Source organism: Coregonus clupeaformis, chromosome 20, assembly GCF_020615455.1.
Source record: "Coregonus clupeaformis isolate EN_2021a chromosome 20, ASM2061545v1, whole genome shotgun sequence".
Taxonomy (NCBI): Eukaryota; Metazoa; Chordata; class Actinopteri; order Salmoniformes; family Salmonidae; genus Coregonus; species Coregonus clupeaformis.
This window is the reverse complement of record NC_059211.1, coordinates 37,230,018-37,253,671: the sequence shown is the minus strand read 5'-3', so window position 1 is coordinate 37,253,671 and position 23,654 is coordinate 37,230,018. Positions and strand designations below refer to the sequence as shown.

At 45.0% G+C, this 23,654-nt stretch overlaps 1 protein-coding gene and 1 pseudogene across 2 annotated transcripts; both read left to right on the top strand.

Moving 5' to 3' along the window:
* Window positions 1–79: 79 nt before the first annotated feature.
* LOC121533336 (histone H2A deubiquitinase MYSM1-like) lies at window positions 80–17,560 on the top strand. Of its 2 annotated transcripts, none has more exons than XM_045205486.1 (16): window positions 80–381; window positions 8,063–8,138; window positions 8,239–8,309; window positions 8,417–8,497; window positions 8,621–8,705; window positions 8,870–8,968; window positions 9,087–9,805; window positions 9,967–10,097; window positions 10,224–10,324; window positions 13,860–14,017; window positions 14,138–14,243; window positions 14,378–14,452; window positions 16,054–16,242; window positions 16,405–16,450; window positions 16,596–16,759; window positions 16,984–17,560. In XM_045205486.1, the coding sequence occupies exons 1-16, from the start codon at window positions 326–328 to the stop codon at window positions 17,353–17,355; spliced, it is 2,529 nt and encodes an 842-aa protein (XP_045061421.1). In that variant the 5' UTR covers window positions 80–325; the 3' UTR covers window positions 17,356–17,560. The 2 variants fall into 2 exon arrangements, with proteins under 2 accessions (XP_045061421.1, XP_041695105.1); XM_041839171.1 differs by having other exon boundaries at window positions 16,321–16,450.
* A 1,320-nt stretch (window positions 17,561–18,880) lies between these two features.
* LOC121532895 lies at window positions 18,881–22,688 on the top strand (annotated as a pseudogene).
* Window positions 22,689–23,654: the final 966 nt, after the last annotated feature.

The window sequence follows — 23,654 nt, the reverse complement described above, 5'->3', positions numbered from 1 at the left end:
TCTGAACATGGTGTCCTGTTGTGTCCTTTGACTTCAAATGAGTGGTAGGAAATGAGAAGAAGCCACTGCCAACTACAGACAGCACTTGTTTTATCCAAAGATCTTACATTTATCGGTGGTAATGAAGGAGAAGAGGTTAGGAAAGCAAAACATTTAAAAGTATTGAGTTTCAACACTCCTTGCAAATATCTTCACCGCTTGCATTACCCAATGTGGAAAAGTGACTGTATCACACTCCCACCACTTGGTGTCGTTGTCTCGGAATCCTGTCATTGTTGTGAATGCGTACACTTGGCCCGTTGTTTGAAATGTGGCTGTAGCCAACATGGCGGACGAGCTGGATGTTGATATCGAAGGAGACGAATATGATGCTAAATTGGGGTAAGAGCGTTTATCATTGATGGGCTAAAAGTAATTAATATAACGTTTAAACGATATTTGGCGATTCAGAGAACCAGAGCCACTAAATAACCCGTTGGACACTCAATAATCATGGCTAGCACGGTAACTAGCTGCTAACGCTAGCTGATGACAACAGGGTCGCTTGATCAGTAGATTAGCTAGGTAATTTAACATGTAATGGTCACCCCTTCGACTACGTAACAACGTCGTAGAGACAAATGTCAAAGACATGGATGTGGCTCCCGGCATCTAACTGCCTCACATCCACGTGAAACCTGACACTCATGACACGCCCATTCCGCTGTCTTTGCTGCAGCAGATCTTTTTTGATAGACCAGGGATGTGATTTTTTTTTTTTCTCTTCTGATTAATCAGGAATTCCTGCTTTTCTGACATTTATCCTCCATTCATATATAATAGCCAAAATTGAGAGTTTCCTTTGTTAGTATTTTATTAGGATCCCCGTTAGCTGTTACTGAAGCAGCATCTACTCTTCCTGGTGTCCACACAAAACATAAAATATGACATAATACAGTACATCTATGCCGCGTTCAAGTGCTAGTCGGAACTAGGAAGCTCGGACATTTCAGACTTGCTAAAAGGTTGTAGTTATATTACACACGTGCAGCGTTCAAGTTAGCAAATGTTGTAGTTCTGACTAGCACATGAATTCGGCACAATAGACAATAACAGTTCAAGGATTTAACTATTTTATTTTATTTCACCTTTATTTAACCAGGTAAGCCAGTTGAGAACAAGTTCTCATTTACAACTGCGACCTGGCCAAGATAAAGCAAAGCAGTGCGATAAAAACAGTTACATGTGGGGTAAACAAAACATCAAGTCAAAAATACAACAGAAAATATATAAACAGTGTGTGCGAATGTAGTAAGTTATGGAGGTAAATAAGGCAATAAATAGGACAATTAGTTACAATTTCGTATTAACACTGGAATGATAGATGTGCAAAAGATGATGTGCAAATAGAGATACTGGGGTGCAAATTAGCAAAATAAATAACAATATGGGGATGAGGTAGTTGGGTGGGCTAATTTCAGAATGGCTGTGTACAGGTGCAGTGATTGGTAAGCTGCTCTGACAACTGACGCTTGAAGTTAGTGAGGGATATAAGAGTCTCCAGTTTCAGAGATTTTGGCAGTTCGTTCCAGTCATTAGCAGCAGAGAACTGGAAGGAATGGCGGCCAAAGGAGGTGTTGGCTTTGGGGATGACCAGTGAGATATACCTGCTGGAGCGCAGACTACGGGTGGGTGTTGCTATGGTGACCAGTGAGCTAAGATAAGATGGGGATTTGCCTAGCAGTGATTTATAGATGACCTGGAGCCAGTGGGTTTGGCGACGAATATGTAGTGAGGGCCAGCCAACGAGAGCGTACAGGTCACAATGGTGGGTAGTATATGGGGCTTTGGTGACAAAACGGATGGCACTGTGATAGACTACATCCAATTTGCTGAGTAGAGTGTTGGAGGCTATTTTGTAAATGACATCGCTGAAGTCAAGGATCGGTAGGATAGTCAGTTTTACGAGGGCATGTTTGGCAGCATGAGTGAAGGAGGCTTTGTTGCGAAATAGGAAGCCGATTCTAGATCTAACTTTTTTGATTGGAGATGCTTAATGAGAGTCTGGAAGAAGAGTTTACAGTCTAACCAGACACCTAGGTATTTGTAGTTGTCCACATACTCTAGGTCAGACCCGCCGAGAGTAGTGATTCTAGTCGGGTGGGCGGGTGCAAGCAGCGTTCGGTTGAAGAGCATGCATTTAGTTTTACTAGTGTTTAAGAGCAGTTGGATGCTACGGAAGGAGTGTTGTATGGCGTTGAAGCTCGTTTGGAGGTTTGTTAACACAGTGTCCAATGAAGGGCCAGATGTATACAAAATGGTGTCGTCCGCATAGAGGTGGATCCGAGCGTCACCAGCAGCAAGAGCGACATCATTGATATACACAGAGAATAGAGTCGGCCCGAGAATTGAACCCTGTGGCACCCCCATAGAGACGGCCAGAGGTCCAGACAACAGGCCCTCCGATTTGACACATTGAACTCTATCTGAGAAGTAGTTGGTGAACCAGGCGAGGCAGTCATTAGAGAAACCAAGGCTATTTAGTCTGCCAATAAGAATGCGGTGGTTGACAGAGTCGAAAGCCTTGGCCAGGTCGATGAAGACTGCTGCGCAATACTGTCTTTTATCGATCGTGGTTATAATATCGTTTAGGACCTTGAGCGGGGCTGAGGTGCACCCATGACCAGCTCGGAAACTGGATTGCGTTGCGGAGAAGGTACGGTGGGATTCGAAATGGTCGGTGATCTGTTTGTTAATTTGGCTTTCAAATACTTTCGAAAGGCAGGGCAGGATGGATATAGGTCTGTAACAAACAAGTAAATAAGAAGAATATAACCAAAATAGAACGCTACTGACAGTTACAGTGAGGGAAAAAAGTATTTGATCCCCTGCTGATTTTGTATGTTTGCCCACTGACAAAGAAATGATCAGTCTATAATTTTTATGGTAGGTTTATTTGAACAGTGAGAGACAGAATAACAACAACAAAATCCAGAAAAACGCATGTCAAAAATGTTATAAATTGATTTGCATTTTAATGAGGGAAATAAGTATTTGACCCCCTCTCAATTAGAAAGATTTCTGGCTCCCAGGTGTCTTTTATACAGGTAACGAGCTGAGATTAGGAGCACACTCTTAAAGGGAGTGCTCCTAATCTCAGCTTGTTACCTGTATAAAAGACACCTGTCCACAGAAGCAATCAATCAATCAGATTCCAAACTCTCCACCATGGCCAAGACCAAAGAGCTCTCCAATGATGTCAGGGACAAGATTGTAGACCTACACAAGGCTGGAATGGGCTACAAGACCATCGCCAAGCAGCTTGGTGAGAAGGTGACAACAGTTGGTGCGATTATTCGCAAATAGAAGAAACACAAAAGACCTGTCAATCTCCCTCAGCCTGGGGCTCCATGCAAGATCTCACCTCGTGGAGTTGCAATGATCATGAGAACGGTGAGGAATCAGCCCAGAACTACACGGGAGGATCTTGTCAATGATCTCAAGGCAGCTGGGACCATAGTCACCAAGAAAACAATTGGTAACACACTACGCCGTGAAGGACTGAAATCCTGCATCGCCCGCAAGGTCCCCCTGCTCAATAAAGCACATATACAGGCCCGTCTGAAGTTTGCCAATGAACATCTGAATGATTCAGAGGAGAACTGGGTGAAAGTGTTGTGGTCAGATGAGACCAAAATCGAGCTCTTTGGCATCAACTCAACTCGCCGTGTTTGGAGGAGGAGGAATGCTGCCTATGACCGTAAGAACACCATACCCACCATCAAACATGGAGGTGGAAACATTATGCTTTGGGGGTGTTTTTCTGCTAAGTGGACAGGACAACTTCACCGCATCAAAGGGACGATGGACGGGGCCGTGTACCGTCAAATCTTGGGTAAGAACCTCCTTCCCTCAGCCAGGGCATTGAAAATGGGTCGTGGATGAGTATTCCAGCATGACAATGACCCAAAACACACGGCCAAGGCAACAATGGAGTGGCTCAAGAAGAAGCACATTAAGGTCCTGGAGTGGCCTAGCCAGTCTCCAGACCTTAATCCCATAGAAAATCTGTGGAGGGAGCTGAAGGTTCGAGTTGCCAAACGTCAGCCTCGAAACCTTAATGACTTGGAGAAGATCTGCAAAGAGGAGTGGGACAAAATCCCTCCTGAGATGTGTGCAAACCTGGTGGCCAACTACAAGAAACGTCTGACCTCTGTGATTGCCAACAAGGGTTTTGCCTACCAAGTACTAAGTCATGTTTTGCAGAGGGGTCAAATACTTATTTCCCTCATTAAAATGCAAATCAATTTATAACATTTTTGACATGCGTTTTTCTGGATTTTTTTGTTGTTATTCTGTCCCTCACTGTTCAAATAAACCTACCATTAAAATTATAGACTGATCATGTCTTTGTCAGTGGGCAAACGTACAAAATCAGCAGGAGATCAAATACTTTTTTTCCCTCACTGTACATGCATACAATACATCAGTACATATATATTACATTTACATTTACATCATTTAGCAGACGCTCTTATCCAGAGCGACTTACAAATGTCGTCCTTGTTATCAAATAACATTTTATTGGTCGCATACACATATTTTGCGGATGTCATCGCAGGTGCAGCGAAATGCTTATGTTTCTAGATCCAACAGTGCAGTAATACCTAACAATACAAAACAATGCACACAAATTCCCCCAAAATTTAAGAAATAAATTAAGAAATATCAGAACGAGCAATGCCAGAGTCCATATATATACATACATACATACATACATACATACATACATACAGTACCAGTCAAAAGTTTGGACACCTACTCATTCAAGGGTTTTCCTTATTTTTTTTTTACATTGTAGAATAATAGTGAAGACATCAAAACTATGAAATGACACATATGGAATGATGTAGTAACCAAAAAAGTGTTAAACAAATCAAAATATATTTTATATTTGAGATTCTTCAAATAGCCACCCTTTGCCTTGATGACAGCTTTGCACACTCTTGGCATTTTCTCAACCAGCTTCACCTGGATTGCTTTACCAACAGTCTTGAAGGAGTCCCCACATATGCTGAGCACTTGTTGTCTGCTTTTCCTTCACTCTGCCATCCGACTCATCCCAAACCATCTCAATTGGGTTTAGGTCAGGGGATTGTGGAGGCCAGGTCATCTAATGCAGCACTCCATCACTCTCCTTCTTGGTAAAATAGCCCTTACACAGCCTGGAGGTGTGTTGGGTCATTGTCCTGTTGAAAAACAAATGATAGTCCCACTAAGCCCAAACCAGATGGGATGGCATATCCCTGCAGAATGCTGTGGTAGCAATGCTGGTTAAGTGTGCCTTGAATTCTAAATAAATCACAGACAGTGTCACCAGCAAAGCACCCCTACACCATAACACCACCTCCTCCATGCTTTACAGTGGGGAACTACACATGCAGAGATCATCCGTTCACCCACACCGCGTCTCACAAAGACACGGCGGTTTGAACAACAAATCTCCAATTTGGACTCCAGACCAAAGGACACATTTCCACCGGTCTAATGTCCATTGCTCGTGTTTCTTGGCTCAAGCAGGTCTCTTCTTCTTATTGGTGTCCTTTAGTAGTGGTTTCTTTGCAGCAATTTGACCATGGCCTGATTCACACAGTCTCCTCTGAACAATTGATGTTGAGATGTGTCTGTTACTTGAACTCTGTGAAGCATTTATTTGGGCTGCAATTTCTGAGGCTGGTAGCTCTAATGAACCTATGCTCTGCAGCAGAGGTAACTCTGGGTCTTCCATTCCTGTGGCGGTCCTCATGAGAGCCAGTTTCATCGTAGCGCTTGATGGTTTTTGCGACTGCACTTGAAGGAACTTTCAAAGTTATTGAAACTTTCCGTATTGACTGACCTTCATGTCTTAAAGTAATGATGGTCTGTCGTTTCTCTTTACTTATTTGAGCTGTTCTTGCCATAGAATGGACTTGGTATTTTACCAAATAGGGCTATCTTCTGTATACCAACCCTACCTTGTCACAATACAACTGATTGGCTCAAACGCATTAAGAAGGAAAGAAATTCCACAAATTAACTTTTAAGAAGGCACACCTGTTAATTGAAATGCATTCCAGGTGACTACATCATTAAGCTGGTTGAGAGAATGCCAATATTGTGCAAAGTTGTCATCAAGGCAAAGGGTGGCTATTTGAAGAATATCAAATATAAAATATATTTTGATTTGTTTAACACTTTTTTGGTTACTACATGATTCCGTATGTGTTATTTCATAGTTTTGATATCTTCACTATTATTCTACAATGTAAAAATGTTTACAAATAAAGAAAAACCCTTGAATGAGTAGGTGTGTCCAAACTTTTGACTGGTAGTTTATATATATACAGTCATGTGAAGAAGTAAGTACACCCTCTGGAAAGTTGTCTTTTTCTTTTTTTATATACATATTTGGACAGCTGAATATGTAATCTTCACTTCAACACTATTGACAGATAAAGGTAACCTGATTTAACAAATGACACTGAACGATTATACTTTGCAATCATTTATTCATCATAAATCAACAGAAATACAATTCCATAGTGCGGAAAAAATAAGTACACCCCTAGCTTCAATAGCTTGTGTTGCCCCCTTTGGCTGAAAGAACTTAATGTAGACGTTTCTTGTAACTGTATATCAGTCTCTTACATCGACTGGGAGGAATTTTTGCCCACTCTTCTTTACAGTACTGCTTCAACTGTGTCATGTTCGAGGGCTTTCTTGCATGCACGGCCCGCTTCAAGTCCCCCCACAGCATTTCGATAGGATTGAGATCTGGGCTTTGACTCTGCCATTCCATAACCCTCCATTTCTTATTTTTGAGCCATTCTGTTGTAGCTTTGCTTTTGTGTTTTGGATCATTGTCCTGTTGCAAGATCCATGTTCGGTTCAGCTTCAGCTTTTTGACAGATGGCCTCACATTCTCCTCAAGATTTATATGGTACAATATATAATTCATGGTTGACTCAATGATGGCAAGTTGGCCAGGCCCTGAGGCAGCAAAGCAGCCCCAAACCATAATGCCACCGCCTCCATGCTTTACGGTTGGTATGAGGTTCTTCTGTTCAAAGGCAGTGTTTCGTTTTCGCCAAACATGGCGTCTGGCATTGAGGCCAAACAACTCCACCTTTGACTCATCTGTCCAGAGCACATTGTTCCAGTAGTTTTGGTCTCTACCCAGGTGTTGTCTGGCAAACGTCAGTTGTGTCTTGATATTCTTTTTTGAAAGCAGAGGCTTCTTCCTTCCTGACCTCCCATGTAGGCCAAGTTTGTGCAGTCTCTTTCTGACAGTTTACTCATGCACTTCGACATTGATTGTGGCAAGAGAGGCCTGTAGATCCCTTGATGTTACTCTGGGGTTCTTAGAGACTTCTATGAGCATCTTTCAGTCAGCTCTTGGGCTGAATTTGGTGGGACGACCTGTCCTAGGTAGATTGCCAGTGGTCTGTAATTATCTCCATTTGTAGACGAGCCGTTGGACAGTGGAATGATGTACTTCGGATTACTTGGAAATTGATTTGTAACCCCTCCCAGACTCATGGGCATCAATAATCTTTCTTCTGAGGGCCTCAGGTAGGTATTTTGATCTTGGCATGATGTGTTACCACACACCCATATGGAAGGCTGGAGCCTCCTAAGGTTTTCTCTAATGATTTTCTAATCATTTGCACCTGTTTTGATGCACCTGATTCTAATTTTAGCCATTTTATGTGATGGTAAAGGTAGGGGTGTACTAACTTTCTCTGCATAAGGAAGAGTCATTTTTGTTTAATTTAATTGCATAACATTTGCATTATATTTTAATTTTTTTATTTGTTAAATTGGGTTATCTTTATTAATGAATGTGGTGGGAATTTAGCTCAAATATCCATGTGTCCAAATAGGTTTAAAAAAAAGACCACTTTCCAGGGGGTGTACTTACTTTTTCACATGACTGTATATAATGGTGTGTATGGACAGTATCTGAATAGAAAAGGTGTGTACAGCATTATCACATTCCTGCTGGAGTGAGAGATGCATAATAGCTATATCACTTCTATGTCAGGGGCTTTGGTGACGGAGCAGCGCTACTCCAGGACCAGTACCTGCAGTCAGCATGGAAGACCAATACTGGGGTCTTGGTAAGAAGTGTTGCTACCAAATCAATATGGCACGATGGAAGTTAGGTGGGTACTGTGTGTTGGTCTTCATGTGTGTGTTGACTCTCTCTTTCCCCTATAGCCGTGGGAACTAGACAGCTCTATCAGTGCAGAGAACAGAGAGGTGATCGAGAACATGCTGCTGGAAGAACAGTATCCTTCTCAAAGACCGTACACACACCCCTGGGATAGATTTTGATGTGTTTGTTTGTCTGTCTTTCTTGATATAAGATTGTTCTAGTCCTTAAGCACTTCTCTAGGTATTATTTGACAGGTAAAGAGCTGCCCAAGAGTGTGTGGGCCAACTCACCTAACTGCAAGCCTAAACCCAAAGTGAAGAAGTGAGTCAGTCGTCCCATTTGTCCTTGTGTTGATCTAAACCTCTTGTGAAAATGTTCACTTCCCACCCCTCTGATGTGTTGTTGCCTCTGACATAATACTGTTACTGCTGTGTTTTCACCAAGGTCTCCTGCCAAGCCTTCAGGTTCAGGCTCCTCTACAGCCACTCGCTGGTCTCAGCAGGAGAAGGAGCTGTTTGAGACAGGACTGGTATGACCCTCTCCTCTCCTCTCCTCTCCTCTCCTCTCCTCTCCTCTCCTCTCCTCTCCTCTCCTCTCCTCTCCTCTCCTCTCCTCTCCTCTCCTCTCCTCTCCTCTCCTCTCCTCTCCTCTCCTCTCTGATCTCAGATGACACCCTACTTTTTATACCCCCAGGCTCAGTTTGGCCGTAGGTGGACTAAGATCTCCAAGCTGGTAGGCAGTCGGACCGTTCTACAGGTGAAGAGCTACGCCAGACAGTACTTCAAACACAAGGTAACACTGTCCTCTAGACGACATCTCTTCGAGCTCAGCCAACCAGGATATATTTGAGAGATCCTACGGTCTCTGTCCTCTCTCACCATATCACTCTCCCTGTCCTCTCTGCCTACAGGCTAAATCAGAGGGCAATGCTATTGCAGTGGCGACCCCTACAGCCCCGGTGGTTTTAGGCCAGGTCACAGAGACAGGGTCAACAGTGTCCACCTCTGGCCTGTCTGTCCCCACCCACCTGTCAGCTCTGACTAACGCTGTCCGGATAGAGAGACTGGGGGACGAAGAGGAGGAGGAGGTGGACATCACTGACGACTTCAGCGATGAGGGTGGGAGTGGAGAAGGAAATGGAGGAGAAAGAAGGATTGAGGGGATTGGCGAGGACCTCCAGGCAGGAGTTAGGACTGAGACACGTGAGCCTGGAGCGCCAGAGGAGCTGGACAACCATGGAGAGACCCACCAGGTGCAACCCAACCAGACACACCCCAGGCTGGGAGAGACTGATCAGGAGCAACCTAACTGTAGCCCTCCATCTCCCCTCACAGCCCCCTGCCCAGCAGAGCAGGCCCCCAGTGGACAGTGTGAGGGGGGAACTGCTGAGCCCCTGAGGGAGTCTGGAGAGGAGACAGGGGGGTCTGGGTGGCAAGAAGCAGGGGAGGAACAAGGGGAGGAGTCTGAAGAGGAAGAGGAGGAGCTTACAGCCCCCGAGCAGGAAGTGGAGCTGGACCTGGCAACCATCACAGAGGAGGAGAAACAAGCTATCCCAGAATTCTTTGAGGGACGGCCATCCAAAACCCCAGAGAGATACCTGAGGATCAGGAACTACATGCTGGACCAATGGTAAACGCATACACACACTGGACCCCAGGAGAGTAGCTGCTGCCAAGGCAGCAGCTAATGGGGATCTATAATAAATACAAATACAAAATACACACAACCACAACCAATCAGAGACATCAAGGTTTCACTTTCAACATGCTTTTTGTGTATGTTTGTCTCAGGTTGAAGAGTAAGCCCAGGTACTTGAACAAGACGTCAGTGCGTCCTGGTCTGAAGAACTGTGGAGATGTCAACTGTATCGGCAGAATACACACCTACCTGGAGCTGATAGGGGGCATCAACTTCAACTGTGGTAACTAGGACTCACTACTAGTCTGATTTTCTCTCTCTTTTTCTCAGTCTTGATCTTTCTTGGTTATGCTCATTTTTCTGATTTGTCTGATCTACCTTGTCTGTTCTCTCCACTCTTCCCCTCCAGATCAGGCAGTGTATAACCGTCCCAGGGTGGTGGATCGTTCTAAACCCAGAGAGAGCAGAGACACTCTGGAATACCAGCTGGCCCAAAGACTACAGAGCATGGTGAGTCAACCTCTGTAACCTCTGACCCCCTACTGTACCCCAGAACCCTCTAGCTGGTCCAGATGATAGAGCATGGTGTGAGAACACCTATCTATGTCAGGTATTTGTCAGACGTAGGTTTGTCATTTTATATTTGGTTTATTAAAGATTGAATCTGCATTTGGGGAAACAGCGCCACTGTTTGCTCGGAGAATTTGTTGTTGTTTTGTTGATGAAATGGAGGAGAGGAGCGTCCGGCAGCATGGGAAAAATACTTGCAGTACATATTGTGCTGTTCTATCCATAGACATTAAAACCAGTAGATAGTGATAGCGCGGACGTCATCCATGTATTCCTGTGGAAAACGCCCGATGGCATATGAAGCGTGCCATATTACTGAATGGGGCTGAATGACAACAACAAGTCACCTAAGGATCATGGTGAAAGTGGCCGTAACTAGCAAAGGATTATGGTCATTTAGGCGTTTTCATCCTGCCAGAGAGTCAACTCTACGCTGCCGGCCCATGATTGGTCTGTGTCAGCACGTGGTCCTGTGTGACGACAAATATAGTAGTCAGAATGGATCACTATTTAATTAAATGTCTCGAATTGTAGCAAACTTTAAAATAATTCACAGTGGGGCTCGAACTTGATCATAATAAACACATTTTAGAGCCCAACATTTTTTGATTTTCGCCGTTCTGGCGATCGTAATTTACATAGGCTTTCTAGGGCAGACCAAGGCTTTTGGCACCGCTAGGTAGCTACGCAGTGGCCAAACAGCAGAGCTCGTGACTTCACGCTCCAGACCGGACACTGGGGATCTGGTTCTATTGCATGTGCAATGATGTAAGTGGGGGAAAAAACGTGTTCGTTGTTTGCAGTAACTTCTTTGTTGTTGTAATATCTCAAACGGACGAGCAGTTTCACAAAATAAGTATTTTATCTTTAAAGGTGCCTATACATGTCTATTACAGTACTATAATACTTCTATTACAGTTCTATATAAGGTTTATCATAGCTCTTCACCAGGTGTATGTAGAAAGTTTGTCACTGCACAAGTACAGTGAAATGCCTTTCTTTCTTGCATGCTCAAACCCAGCAATGCAGTAATCAATATAGCACTAAAAATAACATACGAAAAATGGAAATAAGAAGAAAGTGAGAAGCTATATACAGGGTCAGTTCCAATACCATGTTTACAGTGTGCAGGGATACTGGAGTGATAGAGGTAGATACACTATATATACAAAAGTATGTGGACACCCCTTTAAATTAGTGGATTCGGCTATTTCAGCCACACCCGTTGCTGACAGGTGTATAAAATCGAGCACACAGCCATGCAATCTCCATAGACAAACATTGACAGTAGAATGGCCTTACTGAAGAGCTCAGTGACTTTCAACGTGGCACCGTCATAAGATGCCACCTTTCCAACAAGTCAGTTCGTAAAATGTCTGGCATGCTAGAGCTTCCCTGGTCAACTGTAAGTGCTGTTATTGGTAAGTGGAAACGTATAGGATCAACAACTGCTCAGCTTCAAAGTGGTAGGCCACACAAGCTCACATTACAGAACTGGTGAGTACTGAAGCGCGCAGCACGTGAAAATAATCTGTCCTCGATTGCAACACTCACTACCGAGTTCCAAACTGCCTCTGGAAGCAACGTCAGCACAATAACTGTTCGTCGGGAGCTTCATGAAGTGGGTTTCCATGATCGAGCAGCCCGCACACAAGCCTAAGATCACCATGCGCAATGCCAAGCGTCGGCTGGAGTGGTGTAAAGTTCGCCACCATTGGACTCTGGAGCAGTGGAAACACGTTCTCTGGAGTGATGAATCACGCTTCACCATCTGGTAGTCCGACGGACGAATATGGGTTTGGCGGATGCCCGTAGAACGCTACCTGCCCCAATGCATAGTGCAACTTTAAAGTTTGGTGGAGGAGGAATAATGGTCCGGGGCTGTTTTTAATGGTTCGGGCTACAGCATAGAATGACATTCTAGACGATTCTGTGCTTCCATCTTTGTGGCAACACTTTGGGGAAGGTCCTTTCCTGTTTCAGCATGACAATGCCCCCGCGCACAAAGCGAGGTCCATACACAAATGGTTTGTCAAGATCGGTGTGGAAGAACTTGACTGGCCTGCACAGAGCCCTGACCTCAACCCCATCGAACACCTTTGGGATGAATTGGAACGCCGACTGTGAGCCAGGCCTACATCAGTGCCCGACCTCACTAATGCTCTTGCGGCTGAATGGAAGCAATGTTCCAACATCTAGTGAAAAGCCTTCCCAGAAGACTGGAGGCTGTTATAGCAGGAAAGGGGGGACCAACTCCATATTAATGCCCATGATTTTGGAATGAGATGTTCGACGAGCAGGTGTCCACATACTTTTGGTCACGTAGTGTATGTATAGGGGTAAGGTGACTAGGCATCAGGATATCTGATAAACAGAGCAGCAGCGTAAATTATGATTGTGAGTGTGTGTGTTTGTGTAGAGTGAGTAGAAATGTGTGTGCATGTTATGTGTGTGTTGGAGTGTCAGTGTGTGTGAGTGTGTAGAGTCCTGTGAGTGTGCATAGAGACAGTACAAAATACAAATAAGATACAAGAGTCAACTCAGATAGTCCATGTAGCCATTCTGTTAGCTATTTCTTTAGCAAATTCTGTGGTCCTCTGTAGCTCAGCTGGTAGAGCACGGTATTGGGTTCGATCCCCGGCACCACCCATACACAAAAAAAATGTATGCACGCATGACTGTAAGTCGCTTTGGATAAAAGCGTCTGCTAAATGGCATATTTTTTTATTTAGCAGTCTTATGGCTTGAGGATATAAGCTGTTCAGGAGCCTGTTGGTGTCAGACTTGATGCACCGGCACTGCTTGCCTTGAGGAAGCAGAGAGAGCAGTCTATGGCTTGGGTGGCTGGAATCTTTAAAAAATGTCTGGGCCTTCTTTTCACACCACCTGATATAGAGGTCCTAGATGGCAGGGAGCTCGCCCCAGTGATGTACTGGGCTGTCCGCATCACCCTCTGTAGCTCCTTGCGTTCGAGGGCGGTGCTGTTGCCATACCAAACAGTGATGCAGCCAGTTAAGAAGCTCTCAATGGTGCAGCTGTACAACTTTTTGAGGGCTCATGCCAAACCATTTCAACATCCTGAGGGGGAAGAGGCACTGTCGCTCCTTCTTCACGACTCTGCGCGTGTGAGTGGATAATTTTAAGTCCTTAGTGACCCAGGAACTTGAAGCTCTCGACCTGCTCCACTGCAGCCCCGTTGATGTGGATGAGGGCATAACTAGCCTTTCAAAGCACTTCATGATTACAGATGTGAGTGCTACAGGGTGGTAGTCGTTGTGGCATGAAGCCTTGTGAGTGTTGATCTGATTTAAAGACCTTACTCACGTCGCCCTCGGAGAGCGAGATCACCGAGTCCTCTGGGTCGATGGGGGCCCTCGCGCACGGTTCGGTGTTATTGTCGAAGTGTGCATAAAATTAGGTGTCTGTGACCCGTTATAGCTAGCTGTATGACATGTTGATTGGTTGTGTATTGTAGCGAACCAGGAAGCGTCGTGTGAGGGATGTGTGGGGGAACTGGCGTGACGCTAAAGACCTGGAGGGACAGACATATGAGCACCTGAGTGCAGAGGAGCTAGCCCTGAGGAGAGAGATGAGGAGACCGCATAAACCATGTAAGGTCTCCAGGCACAGAGGGTGAGTGGTTGGTATATACTACCAATGATGCCTGTATGTGTTGTCACGAAACACTGTGGATCCTTATAAATGTGTACTGTACCTTACATGCAATAAATGTCTCTCTCTCTCCATTGTCAGGTTGCTGGATCCGTTCCAGCTGATTCCGTGTCGTGAGTTTGGAAAGGAAAGACAGGAGCCCTTCCAGGTGATAGTATGTGCCGAGGCTCTCCTCATCATGGACATGGTAGGTACACACATCTACACATGTATTTAACAAAGCAACCATGTTCACACATGAACACACAGACAGAGATATCAGTGTGCGTTGTTTACCAAAGTCTTAGGGCTCAGTGTCTTTGTGTTTGTATTTTTACCCAGCATGCCCATGTGTCGATGGGTGAGGTCATCGGGCTCCTGGGAGGAGCCTACAGCGAGGTGGACAAGGTCCTGAAGGTGAAACTACCACTTCATGATGATGTTGACAAAGAAAATGCTGAAAACTAGTCTATCCTGTGTGTGTGTCTCTGTATCTACAGTGCATTCGGAACGTATTCGGACCCCTTGACTTTTTCCACATTTTCTTACGTTACAGCCTTATTCTGAAATGGATTTAAAAAATAAGAATCCTCATCAATCTACACACAATGCAGCATAATGAAAAAGCAAAAACAGGTTTTGTTTGCAAATTAAATATTCAGACCCTTTGCTATGAGACTCGAAATTGAGCTCAGGTGCATCCTGTTTCCATTGATCATCCTTGAGATGTTTCTACAACTTGATTGAAGTCCACCTGTCGTAAATTCAATTGATTGGACATCATTTGGAAAGGCACACATCTGTCTATATAAGGTCCCACAGTTGACAGTGCATGTCAGAGCAAAAACTAAGCCATGAGGTCGAAGGAATTGTCCGTAGAGCTCCGAGACAGGATTGTGTCGAGGCACAGAGCTGGGGAAGGGTACAAAAACATTTCTGCAGCATTGAAGGTCCCCAAGAACACAGTGGCCTCCATCATTCTTAAATGGAAGAAGTTTGGAACCACCAAGACTCTTCCTAGAGCTGGCCGCACGGCCAAACTGCGCAATCGGGGGAGAAGGGCCTTGGTTAGGGAGGTGACCAAGAACCCGATGGTCACTCTGACAGAGTTCCTCTGTGGAGATGGGAGAACTTTCCAGAAGGACAACCATCTCTGCAGCACTCCACCAATCAGGCCTTTATGGTAGAGTGGCCAGAAGGAAGCCACTCCTCAGTAAAATGCACGACAGCCCGCTTGGAGTTTGCCAAATTGCACCTAAAGGACTCTCTTTGGCCTGAATGCCAAGCGTCACGTCTGGAGGAAACCTGGCACCGTCCCTACTGTGAAGCATGGTGGTGACAGCATCATGCTGTGGGGATGTTTTTCAGCGGCAGGGACTGGGGGACTAGTCAGGATCGAGGGAAAGATTAACGGAGCAAAGTACAGAGAGATCCTTGATGAAAACCTGCTCCCGAGCGCTCAGGACCTCAGACTGGGGTGAAGGTTCACCTTCCAACAGGGCAATGACCCTAAGCACACAGCCAAGACAACAGTCTCTGAATGTCCTTGAGTGGCCCAGCCTGAGCCAGGACTTGAAGCCGATCGAACATCTCTGGAGAGACCTGAAAATAGTTGTGCAGTGACGCTCCCAATCCATCCTGACAGAGCTTGAGAGGATCTGCAGAGAAGAATGGGAGGAACTCCCTAAATACAGGTGTGCCAAGCTTGTAGCGTCATACCCAAGAAGACTCAAGGCTGTAATCGCTGCGAAAGGTGCTTCAACAACTACTGAGTAAAGGGTCTGAATACTTATGTAAATGTAATATTTTCGTTTTTTATTTTTAATAAATTTGCGAACATTTCTAAAAACCTGTTTTTGCTTTGTCATCATGGGGTATTGTGTGTAAATTGATAAGGGGGGGAAAATACAATTTAAACCACTTTAGAATAAGGCTGTAACATAACAAAATGTGGAAAAAGTCAAAGGGTCTGAATACTTTCTGAATGCACTGTATTGGTGTGTGTCTCTATGTGCTAGATTGTTGCAGCGGAGCCGTGTAACAGTGTGAGTACAGGTCTGCAGTGTGAGATGGACCCTTTGTCTCAGACTCAGGCCTGTGAGCTGCTGTCTAGCCTGGGCTTGGCTGTAGTGGGATGGTACCACTCTCACCCCACCTTCCACCCTAACCCCTCTCTACGGGATATACACACACAGGACCAGTTCCAGGTACGTACAGGTGTGTGTGTGTGTGTGTGTGTGTGTGTGTGTGAGAGACTGTGTTCTGACTCTCTCTCTTTCTCTCAGAGTTATTTCTCTCGAGGCGGAGCCCCCTTTATTGGGATGATTGTGAGTCCGTTTGACCCTGCTAACCCCTCCCCCCGCTCCCAGACCACCTGCCTGATGGTCAGAGAGGACCAAGGACCTGGACCACAGAGTATGACACACATACACCTCTAAACATGATCCCTTTCACAACCTCTAATCAACTTGGTAAAACAATAGATATAGTCTGAGCGTGCGTATTCATCCTCTCTCCCTCCCTCTACCTCTCTCCTTCCCTCCCTCCCTCCGTCTCTCAGAGCTGCCCTACAGGTTTGACTACCAGTGTTCCCAGCAGCAGCCTGACTGGAGCCAGCTGATGAGGAGGGCGGAGTGGATCATCCACAAATATAAACACGCCCATGGCAGTGTCCAGATGGACAGGCTGTTCCGCAGGGACTCTCATCTCACCTGTCTGGAGAAGGTAGGTCACCTTGTCTCTAGTCACTCTATCTTACCCTGTCTCATATTGCTGTCTCAGCCCTCCTTCTCTCTGCTTGCTGTCGGAGTCCTTTTTCATCTTTCTCTTTCATCCCTGCCTCACTTCCATTTCTCAACATCTGTCTCAACCTTGTATCCTATTCCTTTCCAATCCCTGTCTTGCTCTCTCTCTCCTCCCTGTCCCAACCTCCGTCTCTCTCTTTCTAGATGATGTCATCTTTAGGGAGGTATCTGGAGCCCCTGCTAGAGGAGGAGGGAGACCCCTTCCTCTCCCAGATCCACACTCTCTTCCTGTCACACTTTGTTACCGAGAAACCCAGAGACCAGGATGAGGGTGAAACCTCTGACTCCTCAGAGCCAATCAACACTCATGCCTTCCCCTTCGCTCAGCCAATCAACGTCCGAGGAACAGACGACACAGGAACACAGGAAAACTGGGAGAATGAATCGATCTCGCCAATTGATAATATAGAAACGCCTAGTATAGAAAATACTAACTCACACACAGCTAATCAAGAGAATTTACATCCAATACAGTTTGGTTCTGTGTTGTTGACTGGTCATGATTATCTATTCTGAATCTAATAGATTTCTCTATTTATCCAGTTCGTAAAGCTGCAATCAGCTGTTGAAACAATAACAAAGCGTTTTCCCTGCCCCTGTTTCGGTAAAAAGCTGGGGGATGGGACTGGAGATGTAACCACTTCTAAATTCATAGACAGAGCTATGGATGCAAGAACTGACCATCCATGATATAAAAATGATTGTTTCAACCATGTTTTGAGGCTATATAGTGTTTGTTTGCACTTTGTTTACAAACATTGTAGTAAAACAAGTGTATATTTTGGGTTCTGATGGGGTACGACAGTTCAAGAATCAATGGGTACATATAAATAATTTATCATTCCAAAAATGGATGTGGCTCCAGATTGCCCCTTTTTTAAATCCATTTTTTTAGGTTTGTTAGTAGGCGTACTTGATTTAGCTCGACTGGTGCACTATGTGGAGTTTGTTTCCAAAAGGGAAAACTCTGCCTACCTGTTGCACAAGGCAAGCTAAATCAAGTCTGGCTACTGTTTTAGAAGGCTTTATACTGTATTTAATGAGAAAAAAAACATTGCTAGAACAAGTAATGGACCAAGTTTTTACATGTTACTTTTCATACCATATGTATAGGAAGTTACACCATTCCACACCTTTGTGGAAAAAAGAAATAAAGTCTAACATTTCAATGTTTAGGTTTGCACATTTGATGTTCAAATGCTTTATGGTGAAGTTACCTTAAGAAAAACAGACAATAATAGTTCCCGTATAGAACCTGTATCACTGTCGATAATAAAATGTGTATATTTTGTAATGCATGTAATTTCAGTTTATTAACACTATGAATTTATCAAACATTATTAATATACACAGTCTGCAGAATGTTATATTTGACGAGACGGTCATTGTCGGAACGTTGTTCTTGCGCATGAAGTTGCAGCGGGATTTGTACTCACAACACGACTGTTCCTCCAAAGAGAGTACACTACAGTATGGTTTATAAACTCTGGTTCCTCCTTTGCCATGCAAATTTTGACTTGCAGAGGACTGTCAAAGTAAATGGAAAATGCATAAATCAGTATTTCTTTGACAAGATGGAGCCAAGGGGTTTGATTTGATTTATTAGGATCCATATTAGCCGATGCCAATGGCGACAGCTAGTCTTACAGGGGTCCGAAGTATAACGAAAAGACATTACAAACAAAATACTTTACAATTTACATACATTTAAAAACATTAACATGGAATGTGTGTGTGCATCTATCAGTTACACATACATGTCAATACATACACACAACAAGTAGGTCACATGGGGGAGAGGCGTTGTGAGGTGTTAATGTATTTGTTTTTTTGAAACTAGGTTTGCTGTTCACTTGCGCTATATAGGATGGAAGGAAATTCCATGCACTCATGGCTCTGTATAATACTGTACGTTTTCTTGAATTTGTTCTGGATCTGGGGACTGAAAATACCCCTGGTGGAATGTCTGGTGGGGTAAGTATGTGTGACAGTGCTGTGTGTAAGTTGACTATGCAAACCATTTGGAATTTCTGTTTCTTATAAAAACAAGAAATGATGCAGTCAGTCTTTCCTAAACTCTTAGCCAATAGAGACTGGCATGCATATATTATTAGCCCTCAGAGGATCGATCATACAAAGGTAAAGTGTCGTTTATGCATGCCATTCTTATCGGTGCATTTTGCTTCAAGACAAGCTAGCTAACTTGCTAACGTTAGCGCTGCTGCGCTTGAGTTGGGGAAACTGCAATGACATTGAATCTCTGTTAATATTATTAGCTATAAATAGAACTACATAACTCTACTACTCAACCAACACGTTGGAATCTACTGCAGCGCGAAACCACAGACTCAGTTTGTCAATTTCAATTGAGACTATCTTTGTCTCAGAGACTACTTTTCTTGTCTGAGAATGAACAGGACTTCTCCCAGTGGGGACCCCCAAACTTGGCCCTCTTGTCAACTGTGTCTTGTTATATGGCTGTCTCAGTGTGGACAGAACCTGTTCCATACCTCTGTTCCTTACCGCGCCCTGCCTTCTCCTTTAATATGTCTGGTACTCAAACCCCTGCAGAAGATAGTGACTACCATACTGCGCAGGTAAGACACACACAGATCTGAGTGCGGTCTCAGCCCGTCCATCTACATTGATAAGGTTTATGATGGTGAGATGAATCAGATGTTGCTGCTACATGGTGTTTTTGGTGTCCCAGTCTCTAGTAGTACTACATGGTGTTTTTGGTGTTCCTCTAGGAGTATCAGGAAGTGGTGGCTGGCCCTCCTGCCCAATAAGCAGCCACTCCTGCGTCAGGATGCCTGGCGCTGCGGTTGGCAGCTGGTGGCTGGGGGTATGGTTGCTATGGTGATCATGGCACTTATTCCTCACTAAACCTGGACGAATCGCCCGTCACGGGACGCACATGCCTCCTAGTGATCAGTAGAGAGAACTACATGGAGCTGGCTGCAGTGATCAGACTGGGTGAGACAGAGTGGGGAGATGGGTGAGAGAGGGGGGGGTGGAGAGAGAGATGCTGTTAACCCTGTGTGGGCCATATAGAGCTCGCCAGCTTGTAGTCTTAAAAACAGGAAATGAATAACCTCTGGTTCGTTCAGCCATTCCTATGGAGGGCAAGAATGGGGTTTTGGGATAAATGCCGAAAATAAGGTCTGAGGCTAACACAGGTTTTGGAGATCTTATACGTTTTGTACTATGAGATAATATCAGTCAGTTAACATTACCTGTATTCATTATTGAGCCTTTATGTGCTTGTTTTGATTACATAAATGCTTCAAAATTCACAAAAGTGACGTTAGCTGATGAAGATTACCTCATAGAACAAAATGTATAAGATCTCCTAAGCCTGTGTTTACCACAGACCTCATTTGCGGCATTTATCCAAAAAAAACATAAATTTCCCCATAGGCTTTGTCTAACAAGACATGTTAGTGCCTACAAAAAGAAGCCATTACTATTGTTCTCTATTCAATCTAATAAGGAAGATCATTATTTTCAACCATTCAGATAAACCTATTTATTATCCGATTAGGACTGAACCAAGCCTTGTTTGTCTCCCCAGTACATGGAGGAGTTTGCTGAGTTGTTGGTTCCAGAGAAGGACCCTCGTCACCAGGTGGTTGAGAGAGTGGTGCGTCACCTGGCCCAGAGGAACAAAGACATCCCAGAGGTCTCCTGTTCAATGGAGAGTCCACGTGGTCGACAGCCCTATCGTCAACGCCTTCGTACTGCCTGTGAGTCCCAGTCCCTGTGTGTGACTGATGTGTTTGTTTTATTCCCAGTACAGATCCATTCAAACCAGTAAGATAAAGGTGGATCACTTCAGCTACAGCAAAAGTTAACAGTTGTTTGTATGATACCTGTCTCTCTCTACTCTAGAATGGTAAGGTGTTTATGTTCACTGGGATGTTAGAGGTCGTAGCAGATGTTCATCAGCTCACATTCATCCTGGGACATGAGATGGCCCACGCAGTGACGGGACACTGTGAGCATACACCCAGGCCTTTCTGTTTGTCTCTCTCTAGTATGAGTGTGTGAGTTCTGAGTCTCTCCTCTTATCTCTTATTTTTCAGTTATTTCTCCACCTTCATCAGTATGTGTGTGTATGTGTATGCTTGGGGGCTACACAGAGTTATGTCCTGTTCTGTGCAGGGTGACTTATCAGTCTCAGTAATGCTACACTAGTACTGCTCTCCTCTCCACACTTTCATCCACATCACCTGACCTAAAGCTCAGAGCTCAGATCTGCTGCAGGTCTACAGAGAGGATGTCATTAATTGCAGTGGGGTTGCGTCATCAGCCATAGTTTTAAGAAGCTGGCAGACAGACAGACAGACAGACAGTACTTTAGAAGTCTGAGACACTGTTGTTGTTTCTGGACCGATGGTACAGCTATTTAAGTAGCAGAGAGACTCTAGTCTCAACCCTTTTCATTTAAATCAGAATCACTGACTGTTCTAATCTGATATTCTTCTTGCTCTGAGAGAAATATTTTGAGTTAGTTTCTGATAATTTCCTCTGAGAACTTCATACCCTCCAATACAGAGGAGAGTTTAATTAGATGAAGAAAATGTATATGGATTAATCAGTTCCAACCTCGCCCTGGGTGTCTTCTATTAGATTCACTGTTCCAAGTGTAATCTCCATATTAGGTCTGAATTAAAAAGTTCAGATGAAATAGGTGGGAACAATCAATACATTTACAGAGAATAGTTTACTTATTGCCTTTCTGCTCTCTCTTTCTCCCCTCCCCCTCTCTCTATTCCCCCTCCCCCCCCTCCCTCTCTCTCCCCCTCCCTCCCTCCCTCTCTCTCCCCCCTCTCTCTATTCCCCCCTCCCCTCCCCTCCCTCCCTCTCTCTCTCCCCCTCCCTCCCTCCCTCCCCCTCTCTCCCCCTCTCCCCTCCCTCTCTCCCTGTCCCTCCCTCCCTCCCTCCCTGTCCCTCCCTCCCTCCCTCCCTCCCTCCATCTCTCTCTCCCCCTCCCCTCCCCTCCCCTCCCTCTCTCCGCCCCTCCCTCCCTCCCCCCTCCCCGCCCTCCTCCAGGCAGAGTAGGCCAGCATGTCTCATCTGGTAGACTTCCTATCTCTGATCCTGCTAACAGCCATCTGGGCAGTGTGTCCACTAGACAGTCTGGCCGTACTGGGACAGTGGATACAGACCAACCTCATACAGGTAACACACACACACACACATATCAGGACATTTCATGTGGTGAAAGAGATGTTTAACTATTCTCTCTGTCTTTATCTCTCTCTCTCTGTCTTTATCTCTCTCCCTGTCTCTCTCTCTCCCTATCTCTCTCTGTCTGTCTGTCTGTCTGTCTGTCTGTCTGTCTGTCAGTTCATGTTTGATCGTCCCTACAGCAGGATGTTGGAGGCAGAAGCTGATCAAGTTGGACTCCAGCTGGCTGCCAAGGTACAGGATAGGACAGTAACTCAACCTCACTCTTGCATTCTGACTCTGCTGTATATCGTGACTAACCGGTCAACTGCCTACAGTGCACTAGATGGCGATGTTGTCAATAGACATTTTCTCTCTCTCCTCTAACCTTCTGCCTGTAGTAATGTATAGTCACCATTTCTATGACAACCAGACAGGCACTCAGGGTACACCTGTGTGTGTGCGTGCCCATATATGTGCGTGCGTGTGTGGGTGTGTAACCCTATCTGTGCCTTTCCCTCCAGGCGTGTGCTGATGTTCGGGCAGGGCCAGTGTTTCGGCAGTAGATGGAGATCAGTGACCAGCTGAGATGAGAACCGACCGTCCCTGAGTGGCTCTCCACACACCCCTCTAACAGGAACAGAGTTACACAGCTGGACAGGCTGGTCCACAGGTAACACACACACACACCTGAGATCATGGCTGGTCATGGCTCACATCAACACCATCATCCCAGAAACACTGGACCCACTCCAATTCGCATACCGCCCCAACAGATACACAGATGAGGCAATCTCTGTTGCACTCCACACTGCCCTCTCCCACCTGGACAAGGGGAACACCTACTTGAGAATGCTGTTCATTGACAGGGCTGTAGTGGAGCGGGTCAAGAGCTTCAAGTTCCCCGGTGTCCACATCACTAAGTATCTATCATGGTCCACACACACCAACACAGTCGTGAAGAGGGTACTACAATGCCTCTTCCCCCTCAGGAGGCTGAAAAGATTTGGCATGGGCCCTCAGATCCTCAAAAAGTTATACAGCTGCACCATTGAGAGCATCTTGACTGGCTACATCACTGCTTGGTATGGCAACTGCTTGGCATTACTGGGGCCAAGCTCCCTGCCATCCAGGACCTCTATACCAGGCGGTGTCAGAGGAAGGCCCAAAAAATTGTCAGACTCCAGCCACCCAAGTCATAGACTGTTCTCTCGGCTACTGCACGGCAAGCGGTACTGATACATCAAGTTTGGAACCAACAGGACCCTGAACAGATTCTACCCCCAAGCCATAAGAATGCTAAATAGTTAGTCTGGGTAGCAATTAGTTAACCATTTAACTATCTGCATTGACCCTTTTTGCACCAACTCTTTTGATTCATCACATACACTGCTGGTACTGTTTATTATCTTTCCTGTTGCATTTACATTTACATTTACATTTTAGTCATTTAGCAGACGCTCTTATCCAGAGCGACTTACAGGAGCAATTAGGGTTAAGTGCCTTGCTCAAGGGCACATTTACGTCATTTAGCAGACGCTCTTATCCAGAGCAACTCACAAATTGGTGCATTCACCCTATAGCCAGTGGGATAACCACTTTACAATTTTTTTTTGGGGGGGTAGAAGGATTACTTTATCCTA

Bases quoted from the DNA above. Each gene is read 5' to 3' on its own strand.
- LOC121533336 (XM_041839171.1), top strand. From the start codon at position 326: ATGGCGGACGAGCTGGATGTTGATATCGAAGGAGACGAATATGATGCT. The intron at 382-8,062 runs GTAAGAGCGTTT...CTTCTATGTCAG, and splicing joins GAATATGATGCTAAATTGGG to GGGCTTTGGTGACGGAGCAG. The intron at 16,243-16,320 runs GTACGTACAGGT...TCTTTCTCTCAG, and splicing joins ACACACAGGACCAGTTCCAG to AGTTATTTCTCTCGAGGCGG.